Source organism: Brassica napus, chromosome A10, assembly GCF_020379485.1.
Source record: "Brassica napus cultivar Da-Ae chromosome A10, Da-Ae, whole genome shotgun sequence".
Classification (NCBI taxonomy): Eukaryota; Viridiplantae; Streptophyta; class Magnoliopsida; order Brassicales; family Brassicaceae; genus Brassica; species Brassica napus.
Window position 1 is genome coordinate 6,805,419 of NC_063443.1, and position 16,173 is coordinate 6,821,591.

At 38.4% G+C, this 16,173-nt stretch overlaps 3 protein-coding genes across 9 annotated transcripts; 1 reads left to right on the forward strand and 2 right to left on the reverse strand.

The window, feature by feature from the left end:
* The first annotated feature begins 6,552 nt into the window (after nt 1-6,552).
* On the forward strand, nt 6,553-8,523 carry LOC106406695 (GDSL esterase/lipase At4g10955-like). 2 transcript variants are annotated; one of them, XM_048742215.1, is made up of 3 exons: nt 6,553-6,902; nt 7,118-8,062; nt 8,275-8,523. In XM_048742215.1, exons 1-3 carry the CDS (start codon nt 6,742-6,744, stop codon nt 8,360-8,362), a joined length of 1,194 nt encoding a protein of 397 aa, XP_048598172.1. In that variant the 5' UTR covers nt 6,553-6,741; the 3' UTR covers nt 8,363-8,523. The 2 variants fall into 2 exon arrangements, with proteins under 2 accessions (XP_048598172.1, XP_013702857.2); XM_013847403.3 differs by having other exon boundaries at nt 6,555-6,902; nt 7,118-8,523.
* On the reverse strand, nt 8,481-12,083 carry LOC106406693 (NADPH:adrenodoxin oxidoreductase, mitochondrial). Of its 6 annotated transcripts, none has more exons than XM_048742212.1 (14): nt 11,879-12,083; nt 11,688-11,798; nt 11,502-11,606; nt 11,310-11,423; nt 11,011-11,073; nt 10,797-10,913; nt 10,579-10,688; nt 10,416-10,489; nt 9,923-9,984; nt 9,575-9,779; nt 9,364-9,424; nt 9,223-9,290; nt 8,996-9,132; nt 8,481-8,922 (listed from the first exon to the last, which is right to left on the reverse strand). In XM_048742212.1, exons 2-14 carry the CDS (start codon nt 11,793-11,795, stop codon nt 8,692-8,694), a joined length of 1,455 nt encoding a protein of 484 aa, XP_048598169.1. In that variant the 5' UTR covers nt 11,796-11,798; nt 11,879-12,083; the 3' UTR covers nt 8,481-8,691. The 6 variants fall into 6 exon arrangements, with proteins under 6 accessions (XP_048598169.1, XP_048598167.1, XP_013702856.2 ...); XM_048742210.1 differs by having other exon boundaries at nt 11,011-11,076; XM_013847402.3 differs by having other exon boundaries at nt 11,006-11,059; nt 11,879-12,081.
* An 82-nt stretch (nt 12,084-12,165) lies between these two features.
* On the reverse strand, nt 12,166-14,380 carry LOC106406692 (probable hexosyltransferase MUCI70). The gene is made up of 6 exons (XM_048742214.1): nt 13,858-14,380; nt 13,603-13,799; nt 13,361-13,537; nt 13,124-13,279; nt 12,655-12,931; nt 12,166-12,562 (listed from the first exon to the last, which is right to left on the reverse strand). Exons 1-6 carry the CDS (start codon nt 14,189-14,191, stop codon nt 12,333-12,335), a joined length of 1,371 nt encoding a protein of 456 aa, XP_048598171.1. The 5' UTR covers nt 14,192-14,380; the 3' UTR covers nt 12,166-12,332.
* Nucleotides 14,381-16,173: the final 1,793 nt, after the last annotated feature.

Below are 16,173 nucleotides of genomic sequence, written 5' to 3' on the forward strand. Positions count from 1 at the left end.
TGGAGATTGGCTCCAATCTCGACGCAGCGTTCTGGAAAGGCTTCGTCGAGACAGATCGTTACCACGGGTTCGCATGTTGGCTCGCGTTTTTCATCTAGAGCTGCGATGCTGCGAGACTGCCAAAAGAATTCTGCTGAATCCTGACTTCGCGTATTTTTGCTGGAGGTCTTTTTCTCCGCTTTCTTAGGAGTAACTTCGAGGATCGGTCTCTTTCGTTTTAGTTCCGCGGCGAAACAAACCTGCTAAACTCTTGGATTTCCCCAGATTACCTCGACTCCGTTAGGGGTCGGGAACTTGAGGCAAAGATGGTAGGTTGATGGGATTGCGCGCATGGTGTTTAACCATGGCGTCCCCATGATAACGTTGTAAGATGCGGGGCGGTCAACGACTAGAAACTCTGTGACGTTAGTCACGGTTCTGGCTTTGACAGCGAGTCTAATCGATCCATAGGCCATGGTCGTTTCCCTCGAAAGTCCTAGCAATGGGCTTGGGTATTTCGCGATTTCGGATTGACTGACCCCCATCTTTTCAAGAGTGTCTTTGAAGATGATATCGGCCGAGCTTCCGGTATCGATTAGTACTCTAGCGACGTCGATATCTCGAATCGTCAACTCGATAACAAGGAGATCGTTTCGAGGTTTGGCCCGATCGATCGTTTCTCCCCCCTTGAATGAGATGACGTTCGCGCACGTCGAATCTCGCATATCGTTCCTGATCATTGAGTGGCTTTTGCGGGTTAGATTGATCCGTAAGTTCCCCTCCTTCTAGCGCCAAACTGTGGGAACCGAAATTCACACTGTCGATTTCCGTTTAAATAAGGAAACTAAGAAAACCCTAGTTTCCCAGAGGACCCGGATATCTGTTAATTACCACACGTCAAGCAATCAGAACACGAGAATAACAACGATAAAAATAAGAAATCGAAAAGAGAGCAAAGTAGATCTTATTCCGAATCTGCGTATGAGCGTTACAACAAGGTATAAGCCTGGGCTCGAGAGCTGTCAGCGAGATTCCTAGTTCTAGCAACCCTAAGACGGCCAAACCTAATTGAGTCGCAGCTCGAAATAACAAAAACGGAAAATTGCCTAAATTGCTCTAAGTGCTAAGTTTGCTCTGAAAAAGTTCTCCCCTCTGCTCCTCGCCTAGGACTCCTTATATACTAGCTCAGAGGTCGGTTTACGCTTTTACTCTTCTGCCCTTAAGCCGTCATAGCATAAAATGGAGATTTTCCATTTTTCCCGATCTTCATAATTATCTTCAAAACTTCCGTATTTATCCGCGGAAACTTGACATTTATCCTTCCTCGTGGGCCAAGCGTAAACCATGCTGTGGTTTACGGGCTTTTGGGTAGGAAAATCGTAGGATGGGCTTTGAATCGTGTTTTAGGTCCCTTTGGGCCGTCTTCCGACTCGACATGTTTACTACGAGTTTTCCGCGGTTTCTAATCCGCGAAGTTTGATCGATGAATTAGAATAGCGGGAAACATGGACTGAGCTTGCTACGGTCTTCGGGAGATAGCATTCGAAGGTTTGACGAGAATGCATGATCCGGTGTCGTGTCGATGTTCGGAAAGGTTCAATCGCTACACAGCGACCGAACTTTGGCTCGAACCCGGTCGCTACGTAGCGACCGAGTGAGACGAGCGCTCGGTCGCTACGTAGCGACCGAGCTTTGGCTTGAGCTCGGTCGCTACGTAGCGACCGAGCGGGACGATCGCTCGGTCTCTACGTAGCGACCGAGCTTGGCTGAGCTCGGTCGCTACGTAGCGACCGAGCGGGACGATCGCTCGGTCGCTACGTAGCGACCGGGTTCGAGCCAAAGTTCGGTCGCTGTGTAGCGATTGAACCTTTCCGAACATCGACACGACACCGGGTCATGCATTCTCGTCAAACCTTCGAATGCTATCTCCCGAAGACCGTAGCAAGCTCAGTCCATGTTTCCCGCTATCGCCCGGTCGCTACGTAGCGACCGAGCGGGACGATCGCCCGGTCGCTACGTAGCGACCGAGCTTGGCTGAGCTCGGTCGCTACATAGCGACCGAGCGGGACGAGCGCTCGGTCGCTACCTAGCGACCGAGCGGGACGAGCGCTCGGTCGCTACGTAGCGACCGAGCGGGACGAGCGCTCGGTCGCTACGTAGCGACCGAGCTTGGCTGAACTCGGTCGCTACGTAGCGACTTGTTTCGAGCTTTTCGTCGGACATCTCAATTCTTTCTTCCGTAGAGCTTTTTCGTAAGAAAGAGTCTATTTTGAAAAATACTCTTCGGAGAGATTCTTATTTTCCTCCTCGGACGTTTTGAATGTTAAATTCGTCGTAACCGTTTTTGACCCCAACAGAGTGTGCGACGTATTGCGATGTAACAGATGGGTCACATCAAATGATCTTATAATTGATGAAAGGCTTTTGATCACAACATATGGCAGCCAAAAATAAGATCATATTAGACCAAAATGAAATTGAATAAAGTTAGCGAATCAGTTTATTCTACGGATGAGTTAGTTAGCATCATGTTATTATTTTTCAATTTCAAGTTCATAAAAAAATGTAACTGTTGAAATTTTGTTTTTTCTTGTAATGTGTTTGAACTTTATTTGATATTAATAAAGTTATAATTGTTTCCGTAAAAGAAAATCCAATTACCACCGTCAGACCAAGTCATGAACCAACCCCTAAAATCAGTCTCCAAATTAAAGAAAATGATATTTGGCTCTCTTTCACTCTTTGTCTTAAATCAAAATGTCGTCAAGAAAGGAGACTCACCAAACTAGGAAGAATTGGGAGAAGCTGATACGAGAAAGAAAACAAACAAGGTAAGTATCTTCACTCATATTGATTTTGATTTTGATTTAGGGGAACGTTATCTCTCGTTAAGTCGTGTATTTTGAAGTCAATTTGGGGTAGCGTGGTGTCTCTCTCGACTCATGTATATAGTGTAGGTAATCAGTGTGTCCTTAACTATGGCAGAGAAGAGAAGATAGATAAGGAAAGGTGGACGAGAAAGAAGAAAGTGAAGCGTGTGACGGAGAAAAGTTCTTCTAAAGAAGAAGCTCGAGAAGTAGAGACAGCAAACTCTTGAGAAGAAGAAGAAACTTTGAACTCTTGTAAAGAAGAAAACACTAAGTTGAAGAAGTACAAAAACAGAAGAATTTGAAGAATATGTAAACTCAAGTGAAAGAGAAAAAGGAGAGAGAGAATCTTAGAAGAGCTCGGCGTCATGGACTCGGATTGTTGATAAAATCCATATGAATGTAGAAGAAAGAGATAAGGATGAAGGAAGTAGCAGCCGAACCATAAGCCACAGTAAGGACACAACAGTTAGTAGTTCTACCTCACTTTCCTCGTAGTTTGGCAAACACATTGGTAGAAATAGGGATCACTACTTCGGTATTGATAGGAAGAAATATTGGTGAGTGATCATAATTAAGTAATTGGACATAGTTTGATGATATCTTAGCTGGTTTTGGGGTAGAACTAGCTAAAACTAGTCTTTTTATTTTTGTACTGCTGGTATAACTAGGTAGAACTTATTCCAACTGTTTACTTGTTGCAGGATTCCGAGGATGAACCGACATAAATACAACCTATGTCCATGTACTTCCCTCTGACAGAGTATAAAAAGAAGAATAATAATATCAAAAAAAGAGTTTTATCGCTGAATGTTTGAAAATCTAGAGGATTTAAGCTCTCTGCTCAATAGAATAAAGAGGAATTGGTTTGAGAATCCTCCACAATTCAAACACATATTCCACATGCCAAAGGACGGAAACTACAAGCTTATAGGCATGTGGATGCTCATGCTTTGAATGACATGCTTTTTGAAGAAAAAAGAAGCTTGGTTTGCGGTAAATTGATGTCTCATCCTCTATGGTATTAGGGAACACACGCTGTTATCAGGATTAGACTGCAAAAACCTATCCAACAAACTACAAGCAAGCCGGAAACATGAAATTAGTGAAAACTTTTTTTGGCAATGGAACAGTAAGATATCAAGACGTGAAAGAAAATCTTGAAGAAATGGAACCTTCTCAACATATGATCATGTCTTGTACTTCCTATCCAATAATATTATCGAGAAGAGAAAGATCAAAACATATGCTATTTATGTAAGACATTTTCTTGGAGAAGATTTTCCTTTGAACACATGCTAAGAGAGATTTCAAAGACTTTGTCTCATTTTGGAGTGGTCGTTAAGTAGGGTGTGATATGGCCGATTCCCAATTTCGGTAATCCTATGGAGGTAAGTTTTATTTGGTGCAGTGACTTACAAATTATATTCGTTTACGTTACTGTCCAACTGATTTGTTCCACTAAAATGCTTTCCATTACAACATTTCAAAAACAAGTGCATAGGATCAGAATATATATGCTACGTGATATATGAAGGGAGTTATGTTCAACATTTTCAGGGATAAATTACGTTATTGTATTCCTTTCCGTTTTTCATATTTTTATTCTATTATTTTTTCATGATAAGTTTTTAGTGAGACAATACCTAATGCAAAATGGATAATCAAAGACGAGTGTTAAGAATAATGATTATCCACCATAATCCACCTTATGAGATAGATACCTATCATAATCTCATAAATGGTATCACCCACTGCACATATTTTTTTCACCTTCAATAAAAAAATGTACGTGTAATGTTTATGCTATAAATGGACTCGTCTTTAACTTGTATAAAATCATTTGCTCATGTTCTCTTTTAGAGGCAAAATATATGTTAATTTTAATATAATTTGTTATCCATTTCGATTCAAATCCAAAGTCTGGATATCTCTATCTTTATGAAACAAAGAAAAATACTGATACGCACTGTTCGTAAGAACAAAGCAAATCTCAAATATTAATATTTTTAAAAATAGATATCTGATCCATTATATGCTTATATCTATTCTATTAAAACAGCAGTGTGACCCATTGATAAAAAGTTATGTCCAACTTAAATTTTAATAATACATACCTTTTTAATATAACTGCAATGAAATATATATATATTATGTAACCCCCCACTTAAAGTACCTAATGATCGGCAACCACCACTTTTTGTAACTGTATCCATATATCTTATTTTTGTTATGTAACCACCATTATTTTTACTGTTCAAATCCCAACAATTTTTTCGATGATGTTCATGTATTTTATTTTTCCTAACATAATCCCAACTATTACTCGGATTCTTTATTTTAATTAATATTTTTTATTAAATATTTTTACTTTCACCCATAAATTTTTGAAAATTTATTGAAACTGTTTTTATTATAAAATTTTATAATATTAATTAAAATATAATAGATATATTTTAATATTTTTATAATTTCAATTTTAAATTTTTTATTAAATATTTTTACTTTTGTATATATATTGATTTAAAAAAAGAAAAAAATTATCCTCCCGCAACCGCCCGCAACCGCAAACGGTAGCTGGAGCCAGCTTTTGAATTTATGAGATTCGGAGCGGGTTGAAGCGGTTTAGAGCGATTTGAGTGATTGTTGCAAACCGCCGACAACCGCTACCAACCGCAAAAGCAGCGTTTGCGGGTGGTAGCGGAAAAACCAGTCGCACAATTAATAGAATTTATGGTATATTTGTATTTTAATATTTTTACATAATTTAAATGAATATCCATATTTGAACTGAACCCGTAATGATCCAAACTGAATCCGAACTAAAATTTATAAATATCCAAATAGGTTTTAATCTCTCATCTAAAGACCAATATCTGAATAGTCGGAATCGAACCTGAACTCTTATCCCTCATGTAGTCTATAATATGAATATATGATCACAGATAAAAACACAAATATGATTACAAAAAAAATACATATATGATATAAAGAAAGACACAAATACATATGGAACTTGATTTATTTAATATACTTACAAAAATTATCTATTCTATTAAATTCATATCATACAAAAATATGATTCTACAAACACACAATCATATAAATTATATTAGACAAAAAAATTTAAAAACAAAACATATACCCGCCCTCTCGAGGGCGGGTCAATATCTAGTATATATTTAAAATTATATATATGAATCAGAAATCTGGTTAAAATTTTAAAAATTTCTGGATATCTGGAACACCGCATATCCGGATAGCTACAGATCGAATCGAATTGGATAATTAGTTATTTGACTAAACGGATCGGATCATAAATACTTCCAAAAACCGCGATATTCGATTCGTGTAAACGACAAAGTATAAACATTACTATTATTTCCTCTTGTTTACTTTTTAAAGAAAAAAAAATAGTATAATATATATTTGAATACACGACAAACTGTATGCATAAGCAACGAGTATAAACATTTGATAAAGAAAAAGCTTTCTTGGTATCATAGGATTAGTAGTAAGAAGTACTGAAAGGTGAAATCTTTCACAGCACACATACGCGCTTGCATTTCTGGCTACCACACTCCAACGTGGACTAATTTATGGTTATACCCCTGAAGCAAAGACCTTCCACGACAAAAACGTTGAGGGTATAAATGGTATTTACACATAAGCCGACAACAAAAAGGAGATGACCGTTTGAAAGATCCGCAAATCTCAGACGTTTCAAATCATTTATTTCACATTAATCACAATCTAAGAAATTAAAACTTTGTTTTCCAGTTCCACCGCTAGAAATAACCACTCGAATCCGTTTCTCACTGAGAACTGAGAAGAGAGTTATCTGAATCTGTAGTTTGCTTAGAAGAAGAGGAAACAAAGAGCATATTTTTTTACAATGTTGATGTCGAATTGTGCGTCGGTGGAAGAAGAGACTAAGGAATCTGAATCCGTGGCGGCGAAGGAAGATGACGCTGATCATCATCCTTACGCGTTTCACGTTTCTGGACCGAGGAACGTATCTTCTCCTAACTGGAGAGATCTAATCAATTCCAGTTGGTATGATTCCTCTCGCTCTGTTTTCTTACTATTTCTGTTTTTTTTTTGGATTCTTCTGTAGATTTTTAGACAATTTGGTTTGTGTTTTTTTCTTTTCTTTCAAGTTTCTGAGAGAGACATTACAGCAAAACCCTGTTTCTGTTCTTCGGATCTGGACTCAGAGTTGGTTTCTGTTTTTAATTCACAGATCTTGTGTCGATTTTCTGTATCTGTAGGAAGGATCCAAACTATAAGAGGACAGTAATGGCATGTTTTATTCAAGCAGCGTACTTACTTGAACTCGACAGACAAGAGAACCGAGACGAGCAAAACGCTCTCGCACCCAAATGGTGGATTCCTTTCAAGTACAAGTTAACGCAAACGCTGATTGATGAGAGAGACGGATCCATATTTGGAGCTCTTCTTGAATGGGACAGATCTGCTGCAATGGCTGACTTAGTCGTCATCAGACCGAGCGGTGCACCAAAAGCAGTACTTGCGCTAAGAGGAACGATACTCAAGAGCCTTACCATGAGACGTGATATCCAAGACGATCTCCGGTTTTTAGCTTGGGAGAGTCTTAAAGGCTCTGTGAGGTTTAACGTTGCTCTCGAAGCGCTGGAGTCAGTAGCGAAGAGATATGGTAGCAGTAATGTCTGTGTTGTGGGTCACTCTTTAGGAGCAGGTTTTGCTTTACAAGTTGGCAAGGCATTGGCTAAAGATGGGCTGTTTGTTGATGCGCATTTGTTCAACCCACCTTCTATATCTTTAGCTATGAGCTTAAGAAACATTGGTGAAAAAGCTGGTGTTGCTTGGAAACGACTCATGTCGATGCTTCCTCCGAGAAACGAGCCTTTGGTACCAAATGGTTGTGAAGAAGAGGCTGCTCCTGGGAGTGTTTCAGGAGGGTTTAGGAACTGGGTACCGAGTTTCTACGGACAGAATCAGAAATCTTCTGTGGATTTGAGAAAATGGGTGCCTCATTTGTATGTGAACGACAGTGACTATATCTGCTGCCACTACACAGACCAGGATGGAGTGAACGACAAGGGAGAAGTGAACAACGACAAGGAGAACCAGAGTCCTGTTGTGAAGAACACTATTCCTCAAGCAGCAGCAAAGCTTTTCGTGATGTCAAAAGGGAAACAGAAGTTTCTCGAGGCGCATGGGTTAGAACAATGGTGGTCGGAGAATCTAGAGCTTCAATCAGCTATTCACAGCAGCAGGCTGATCACTCAGCAACTCAAGTCATTATACAGTGTCAAGTAAACATCAAGAAGTCGTTCAATAAACGCCTTTGTTCCCTTTTGCTATCTTTACGGTTTGACCTAAGAACATTTTTTCCAGGAAATGTAATTAGCATAAGTGTTCTAGCATAAGTGTTAGAACAATGGTGGTCGGAGAATCTAGAGCTTCAATCAGCTATTCACAGCAGCAGGCTGATCACTCAGCAACTCAAGTCATTATACAGTGTCAAGTAAACATCAAGCAGTCGTTCAATAAACGCCTTTGTTCCCTTTTGCTATCTTTACGGTTTGACCTAAGAACATTTTTTCCAGGAAATGTAATTAGCATAAGTGTAAGAAAGACCAGTTGTAATGGATCTGCAACATTTTGTCAATAATTGTGCCAATAACAATCATACGGGGGCCACAGAAAGAAAAAACAAGTTAAAATGCACCGACCGACTGGCTTTTGTTGCCAATACTTGTGCCAATAACCATCATATGGTTGTTGTAAGTCGCTTATTCATTTTGTTGACAAAAAAAAAATATAATTGAATAAATCAGCAAATCAATGCTAAGAAATCCTAGCTGTCTGCTGATGCTGCTGCTAAAAGATCCTCCCATGTGACTAATTTTTCTCTTGGTTTATTTCTGTCAATACCCATTTGTTTTTCTTTGGCATCAATCTTCTCCCAACCACTAGAACCTACCATCTTCACCTCTTTCTTCTCAAGCAACTGCATCAGTCCCTTGCTTCCTTCTTTTTCGCCTTTACCAACACCTTCTTCTTCAATGTCTTGGCTTATGCTACCAACCTACAACACATTTTTTTTAAATCCCAATCTTAATAGATTAAGAACATCAGTGGACAAGTTTGGTGTTGCTTACTGTTTCTTCTGCACAGTAAAGGTTTGTGGCAATTATGCCTACTGGTCCTCTTTTGAGCCATCCACATACGTATAAGCCTGGCTCTGTCTGTGAAATGTCTCCACTAACCACTCGACCTCTTACATTCGGGACAATACCTTCAAACAAGACAAAAAAATCAGAAGAACACATCGTTTTTTTCCTTTCTCATACGCATTTATCGCACAAAACTTTCATATCAGACCCACCTTTCTTGTGATCGAAGGGTAAACCGTTGACTGGAACCGACTTGTAACCAATGGCTTTCAGCACCATACTGCAAAAACCGAACATGCTTTCATTCAAATTTGTTCACTGAGAATCTTTCATTAAAAATGATCTTTTACTACCTGCAGTTAATATCTTCAAACTCTCCTGTACCAACTGCAATTTGCTTTCCGCTTCCAACACCTACAAGTAAGTACCAAGAGACATATGGTGGATCAAGTGTTTACACTATTGTATCCTTAGCAATCACTTATCCATTTCTAGTGCTTTTAGACAGCTGAGCTATAAAGAAACAGGACATGATGATATAGTTTCAACTTGAGGTGCACTTACTTTCAAGAATGGTTTTCTCCAAGTTTACACCAGAAACATGACCCTTGCTTTCATCTGACTCTAAGAACCGCTCAGGTTGGCGGAAGAAAACAAAGTGAAGCTCTCGTTGACCACAGTCTCCTTCGGATGTTCCTTTTGCTGCTGCAGCAGCCTTTGACAGTAATTCATAGATCCTCTTCCTGGCTCTACTGCTTTTCATTTCTTCCTTTGGAAGAAAAAAAAAGGATAAACATCCGGGTCGATATACCACAAAGGATTGAACCAACTTTTGTGGATTCCAATGAAAGTAGGCATAAAAGTAATATTACAGTTCCTCTTAAATGCAAAAAGACGGTTTAAAATAGGTACCTCATCAGCAGGAGTTACACTCAAGTCAGTTTCCTTTATTCGAATGTGCAAGTTCTTAATCCCTGCATTGTAGAGAGATGCAACAAAAGACATTACAAGATATTGCACATCATTAAATATGGAGCAGAATGATAGAGTAGTTTTAACTAAATGTAAGAAAAAACAATGGAACCTGAGGTCTGTTTCTATCCTAAATATATAATTTTGATGCAACTTGGAGAGACCGGTAAATCTCCGAACCCATTTATCAAAAATTAAAGAGATTGTTTCATGCAACCACACTTCCACAGTTCTACTCAAACACGCTCACAAAAGCAGGCTAAGCAGCAGCAGCACACACACCATACCACAGTTAAAATCATATAGTTACAGATTGTTCCCCATTCACACGATTTGGTCCCAAAGTTAATTCCTCTTTGATTTTTTCTTTAGGGGATTTATCGACAAACACAATCTAAAGCCCACTATGCGATGGTTTAGATATGTAACATACCTAGAATTTCTCGAAGCTCTTTAGCAGTCAATGCTGCTTGAACTGGCCCCCGTCTTCCAACAAGATACACCTTCCTGTAGACGTTACGGCTTTGTATTATGAACTATAGTTGGTTGTCTCGACTATAAGAAAGATGGAATGCAACAGTATCTAACTGGTGGACCTTATAGAACTTTCTTCCAGCGCAGATAAAGCATGAGTAGCTATATCAGTCGACGCCAATTCTGTTGTCGGTCTTAAGAAAATCCGAGCAACATCTAGAGCTACATTACCCTTAAATTTGAATGATTCATATGTCAGAGAGATCCTGAGAAATGCATTTACTCGGATACATTTGGTACAAAAGAAAGAATTATCAAACCATATATTATATTAGAGTACCTGGCCAAGAATAACAGCAGTGTCAGAGCTTTTCAAGTCAGGTTTCAAACTACTGTAGTCGGGATGCCCATTATACCACCAGACGAATTCTCTTGCGGAGAACACACCACCCAAACTCTATCAAAGTAAATCAGCAACAAGTATAAGCAACCAAAACCGAGTAACTTATGCTTAAAGACAGGCACATGAAACACTTTTAACGGGCATACCTCACCTGGAATGCCAAGATCTTTGTCACTTTCAGCACCATATGCAAGTACAACCTGAACAGACCATGCTTCTTATAATAATAAGTAAGTTGAAGGTTCTCAGTCAACTTGTTACTGAATTTAGACGTTATGACTAATGAGAGCAAGGGAGAATAAAATGAAATAGGCCTCATGGAGTATAGAGAGTATAGTAAACAGATAAAACTTGTTTAAAGTGCATAGTGAACAACAGCCATAAACTATTGTTAATCTAACAGACAGATCAATGTACATCACATAAGAAGATAGTTTAACGAGAACTTACCACGTGATACAAATCCCGCAGCTCAGAAAGTGATAAGTCGGAACCAAGCTTTACATTCCCGTAAAAAGCGCAACGCTCGTGTTGTGCCACGCGAGAAAACTGATTAATGGCAATCTACAGAAACAAAGATAGCAATGTTTCTAAAGAAACAAGATTCAATTCAGCCAATGAAATGAGATTCAAGTAGAGTACCTTAGTTTCAGGATGATCAGGGGCAACACCGGACCGAACAAGTCCATAAGGTGTGGGCAATCGATCGATTATATCAATACGTGCTCCTTCATGTGCCTTCAATAACTGATTATCAAATCACAAAGAGTTTATTTAATTGATGACTTAAATCACCATTAATCAAATCAAAAGAGAGGAATGAAGAACCTTGTCGGCAGTGTAGAAACCAGCAGGTCCGCTGCCAACGATGCAGACGTGGAGAGGACGGGAGGAGAAGCATCTTGTTACCAAACGACGTGCTAGAAACTTACTCATTGACTAAGTGAAAAGAGCAAAAGATTTACTTGCTCGGGGCACTTCGATTCGGCGTTTAAAGAAAAAGGCTTAACTGATCGTACCTGTGAGAGATTTTGATTTACCGCCGCCGGATTCTGTTACAAACTTTGAGCGTCGTTCATACCTTGGGGGCTGGGCTGGAGAAGAAGAATAAGAAGAGGAGAGACGCTGGCCTAGAAAGAGTCTTCAAACTAGGCAGGTTTTTATTACAACGAATACTCTTGGCCGAAGGGGCGTCTTTCACCATCGTTTCCTTTTTTTTTTTTGTCACGAAATAACCATCCTCGACCCATTTCTCTCTTTTTTCCCAACTAAGCTGCTTTTATTAATTTGTAAAGCACAATCGAAATTTACGAAGCACACTTGAAAATTTCGGAGAGCTATGAAACAGAGACCATTGAGAATTACATAAAAGTATAATTAAAAGAAAAAAATGATTTCAGTTTCTATATCGACTAGCTAAACAAAAAATGATGATAAAATGAATTAGAAAGTTGGGGCAAGTTTACAAGGCTACTAAACTAAGGGTTTGGCCTTGCGTACATGGCCCATGCTATTGACGAGATCTTTACGTGTACACACAGGGAACATATTGACCTTCTTGAGACCTTTCAATCGCCAAAAAACGTATGGGAAACTCAACTGATCACGCGACGTGTAGCGTACAACTTCATTGAACCAGAGGCACATGAAAAGATTCGTTGATGGAGTGTGTTCCCTCACAATCACAGAGGCTTCACACAAAGCTGTAAGTTTAAACACACACAACATCCTCAAAAGAGTTTTTAAGAATTTTGTTGCTGCAAACATAGATCGTAAGAAGACATGATGAACTCACCTTTTTTCCCGTTGAATCTTTTATCCTCAGGTAACTTGTCATGCCGGTACTGATTTATCTGCACTTCAACTTCTTCCGGTGTAGCTTTGTGTTTCTTGACGACAGCCTTTGCCTCGTCATATACGCTGCTTCGAGCTCCATGTTCTGAGATCGCAAGCACCGAGTTTGTCCTCCAAAGAAGAGCATCCAATACTCCTAGTGGATCCCTTCTAAACTGGGACTTGGAGTCTACCCAAATCGAGTACTTGGCCTCCGGGAAAAGGCGATGAGACAACATCTAACAACAACAACATGTAGACCTTCATGAAAACATACTCATATCGAATGCGTGCTTCAAATTTTTATAAAAGTGAGAGTCAAATTTGGTGCCTCCAAAGGAAGAGTACCGTGAACACATCAGCAAAGGTCCAGTTAAAAATAGCTCAGCGGTAAAAGAGAAGGACATGTGTGCCTCTCAAGTAAGTAGTACCTTTGGGATTTTGCCATTAAGCCTTTGGTCCACAAAAGGCAGATCCTTAACGACCACAATTCGCCATTTTCCAATGTAACCATTCTCGCCAATCCTTTGATCCTCTGCCTCCTGCGTTGCGAGTGTAACATCATCCCAGAATGCAACATAGCAAACCTGAATCCAAAAACAAATGAAGCAGGAAAAAGAGTAACAAAAAGAGTTCAAGAGCAGTGGATATGAGAGAGTGACAAAAACCTTTTGAGTTGATGCCTTAGACATTCCAATAGGTTGGTAAAGGTTATCTCCACCACCAAAGGCACATGTGGAGACAACAACTCGACAACTTTGCATAAACTTGTTATCCTCATCCTTAATCCTAAACCCTCCATTCTCATTGAAAAACCCACAATGCACCGAAACAGTCTCACTCACCTAATTGCACAAGACAATACTCAGCAATGGGGAAACCCAAGTTGTTAGAGTTACCAAGTGATGACCTGAAAACTATTCTCTCTCTCAGCAAAAGTCTGGTTCCCAGTAAATAAATTAAAACGCGTGGTCCCATTCACACGAACCGGAGAGCTTGAATCTGTACCGGTTAGGTACACAAGTTTCTTAACAGGGGAGCTTGAATCTTTACGCTCTAAGATATCAAGATGCTCAAGCTCTTCAGGAGGCAGAAGCTTCAAACAACCTACAAACCTATCAATGGCAGATTCAAAGATGAATGGAGAGAGAGAGAGAGAGCTTACGTTGCCTAACACCACCGATAACCTTTGTAGTAGGATCCAATCTATTCAAATTTCCTTCACTTTTCTTGTTTGGGATCGAATCTGGAGACTTTTTGAGCTTCGCAGATTTGGTGATGATCCTCGTTGATTCGAAGAGAAGCAATCCGACGGCGAGAAGGAAAACGAGGACGATCCAGTACCTAACAAAAAGCCTGAGAAAGTAGCGTGGAAGCTCGAAGGTGGTTCGGTGACCCGGTTTCTTACGTTTTCTACGGGTACGAGCGCGGATCCGGTTCTCGTTGGACTCCTCGTCTGATACTGAGATCGATACACTGTTGTTGGTACTGCTAAACATATTGGTTTATAACTGCGTGAAGAAATGTACTATCTTTACTGGCCGGAAACGGCTATTTCAGAGCACGCTGCGAAGGTGATGCCAGACAATGGACAGACACCGCGGAGACGAGAAGTGTGATTTTGTTTGATTGGAGATTTTAATTTACAAAATAGGACATTATTGTAAAAAAACAACAATACTCCTATAATTGTTATGAATACGAATTGGTGCGATGTTAACTCATTTTATAAAAACTAGAGCCGGTGTCCGCGCTTCGTGCGGATTACTTGTTTCATTAAAGTATCGGTGAATTAAAAATGGAAGATTTTTGTTTCTAAAAGTATAAGTTAAGTTTTGTTTCTTTTAGAATGTGAAGACACTGGATGCGCGTCATCTGTTTCATTTTTTTAAACTAAAGTTAGTTTTAATAATAAATTGATGTAGGAAGCGGTAACGTAAATTTTGAAAAAGTTGACTCGTGTCGTTTGCTATCAGGCTTAGGATAGTAGTTTATTTCCTTCCTCGAACCGTTGATACATTGTGTTAGACGTAGAAATAGGCACTCTTCCTTCCATTTTTTTGTTCTTGATTAGTGGTTAAAAACAATCATTTGAAATGTAGTTGGAACAATTAAAATTAAGTATTTTGTAGACAAACGTGGATGTCAAGACAAATGAAAGTTGTTCCTAACAAAGCATTTTTATTTGTGTGATTTGTGATGGGCCATATCCTAATGATCCTAACGATTATTGGTTGCGGTCCGAGGGTGTTGCCCCAATTGTTGTGATCTTTGGCTGCATGTTCTGCACACATAAGAATGAGAATTATTTTGTATTGCCCATTTTTAATAATTCTTATATTTTTTTGAACCATGAGTATTTGGAGGTGTTAATTTTTAATTATTTTGGTAGGTTTGATAGTAGGTTAAAATTTTCATCAAATTTAATAATTAAATAACATAGAACATTGCTGGATTCACTCATTAAATTTTGTGTGTATCTTTCACTTTATTCCGTACTCCTAGCGGTCGTCCACGTTTACGTTTCATTGTGATCGAACTTTATGACTCTGTTATTGGAAAGAAGAATATTTTTAATATATAAAGTTATGACTATAAAGAATACACAAATATATTAAATAATTGTAATCTACAGAGAACTTGATAAGTCAATAGTGTGTATATAATAATTTTAATTAAGTATTAAAAACTAAGAACCTCAATTGGAACAATTAACTTGTTGTCTCTAATACATTATAATAGTATGTATATGTAGGTTGATGTGACCCAATGATAATAGTTGATTTTTAAAAATTGTGTACCACAACTTTTGAATAAACTCATCACAAAAGATCTTTCTGCACTCCTTTTTGGGTAAAATAGAAAGGTCATTTGTTATCTTAGGCAGTACAAATTTAACCAAATTATCTATATTGACGCTTGAGGTTGTATGTTTGAGGTGTGTCAATTCGGGCAAGCCCAACCTAGGGCAGCCCAAGTTCGTTAAGTCTTTGATATTTTCGAGTGTTTGGTTTATTTGAAAAATAATTTGAATGTATAGATAAATATATCTTAAAATATGAAATTTATATAAAAGAATTTTTATAAATTAATATCTCTATAAATTAATAAATTTTCAAACTCTCTACTATTATTTTCCGAATTGATTTTTCGCATTCGAGCTCTAACATGAAAAGTTTAAGCGGTTAAAAATTGTTGGTACCGTTAAAAAACATTGCACTTAGACTATTTTATTTATATATATATTAGTATATTTGATAACTTTAACAAAAAACTAACGACAGGATTTGTATATATATATATATATACATTATTCATTCTCATTATGTATAGTACTGTAATCATCATAAAACTACAAAATAAAAACTAACCATAATTTTGAATGTGACATCATGCAATGTTGGTTACGTAATCAATTTTTTTTTAAACAGATGCAAAGGTTTATGAATATCATATTTTTAAAATCTTTTATAATTTAGCT

Bases quoted from the DNA above. Each gene is read 5' to 3' on its own strand.
- LOC106406695 (XM_048742215.1), top strand. From the start codon at position 6,742: ATGTTGATGTCGAATTGTGCGTCGGTGGAAGAAGAGACTAAGGAATCT. The intron at 6,903-7,117 runs GTATGATTCCTC...CTGTATCTGTAG, and splicing joins GATCTAATCAATTCCAGTTG to GAAGGATCCAAACTATAAGA. The intron at 8,063-8,274 runs GTGGTCGGAGAA...GTTAGAACAATG, and splicing joins GCGCATGGGTTAGAACAATG to GTGGTCGGAGAATCTAGAGC.
- LOC106406693 (XM_048742210.1), bottom strand. From the start codon at position 11,795: ATGAGTAAGTTTCTAGCACGTCGTTTGGTAACAAGATGCTTCTCCTCC. The intron at 11,077-11,309 runs GTAAGTTCTCGT...TATTATTATAAG, and splicing joins TGCGGGATTTGTATCACGTG to AAGCATGGTCTGTTCAGGTT. The intron at 8,923-8,995 runs GTAAGCAACACC...AATGTGTTGTAG, and splicing joins TTTACTGTGCAGAAGAAACA to GTTGGTAGCATAAGCCAAGA.
- LOC106406692 (XM_048742214.1), bottom strand. From the start codon at position 14,191: ATGTTTAGCAGTACCAACAACAGTGTATCGATCTCAGTATCAGACGAG. The intron at 13,538-13,602 runs GTCATCACTTGG...TTGTGCAATTAG, and splicing joins AGAGAGAGAATAGTTTTCAG to GTGAGTGAGACTGTTTCGGT. The intron at 12,932-13,123 runs GTACTACTTACT...TGTTGTTGTTAG, and splicing joins TTAATGGCAAAATCCCAAAG to ATGTTGTCTCATCGCCTTTT.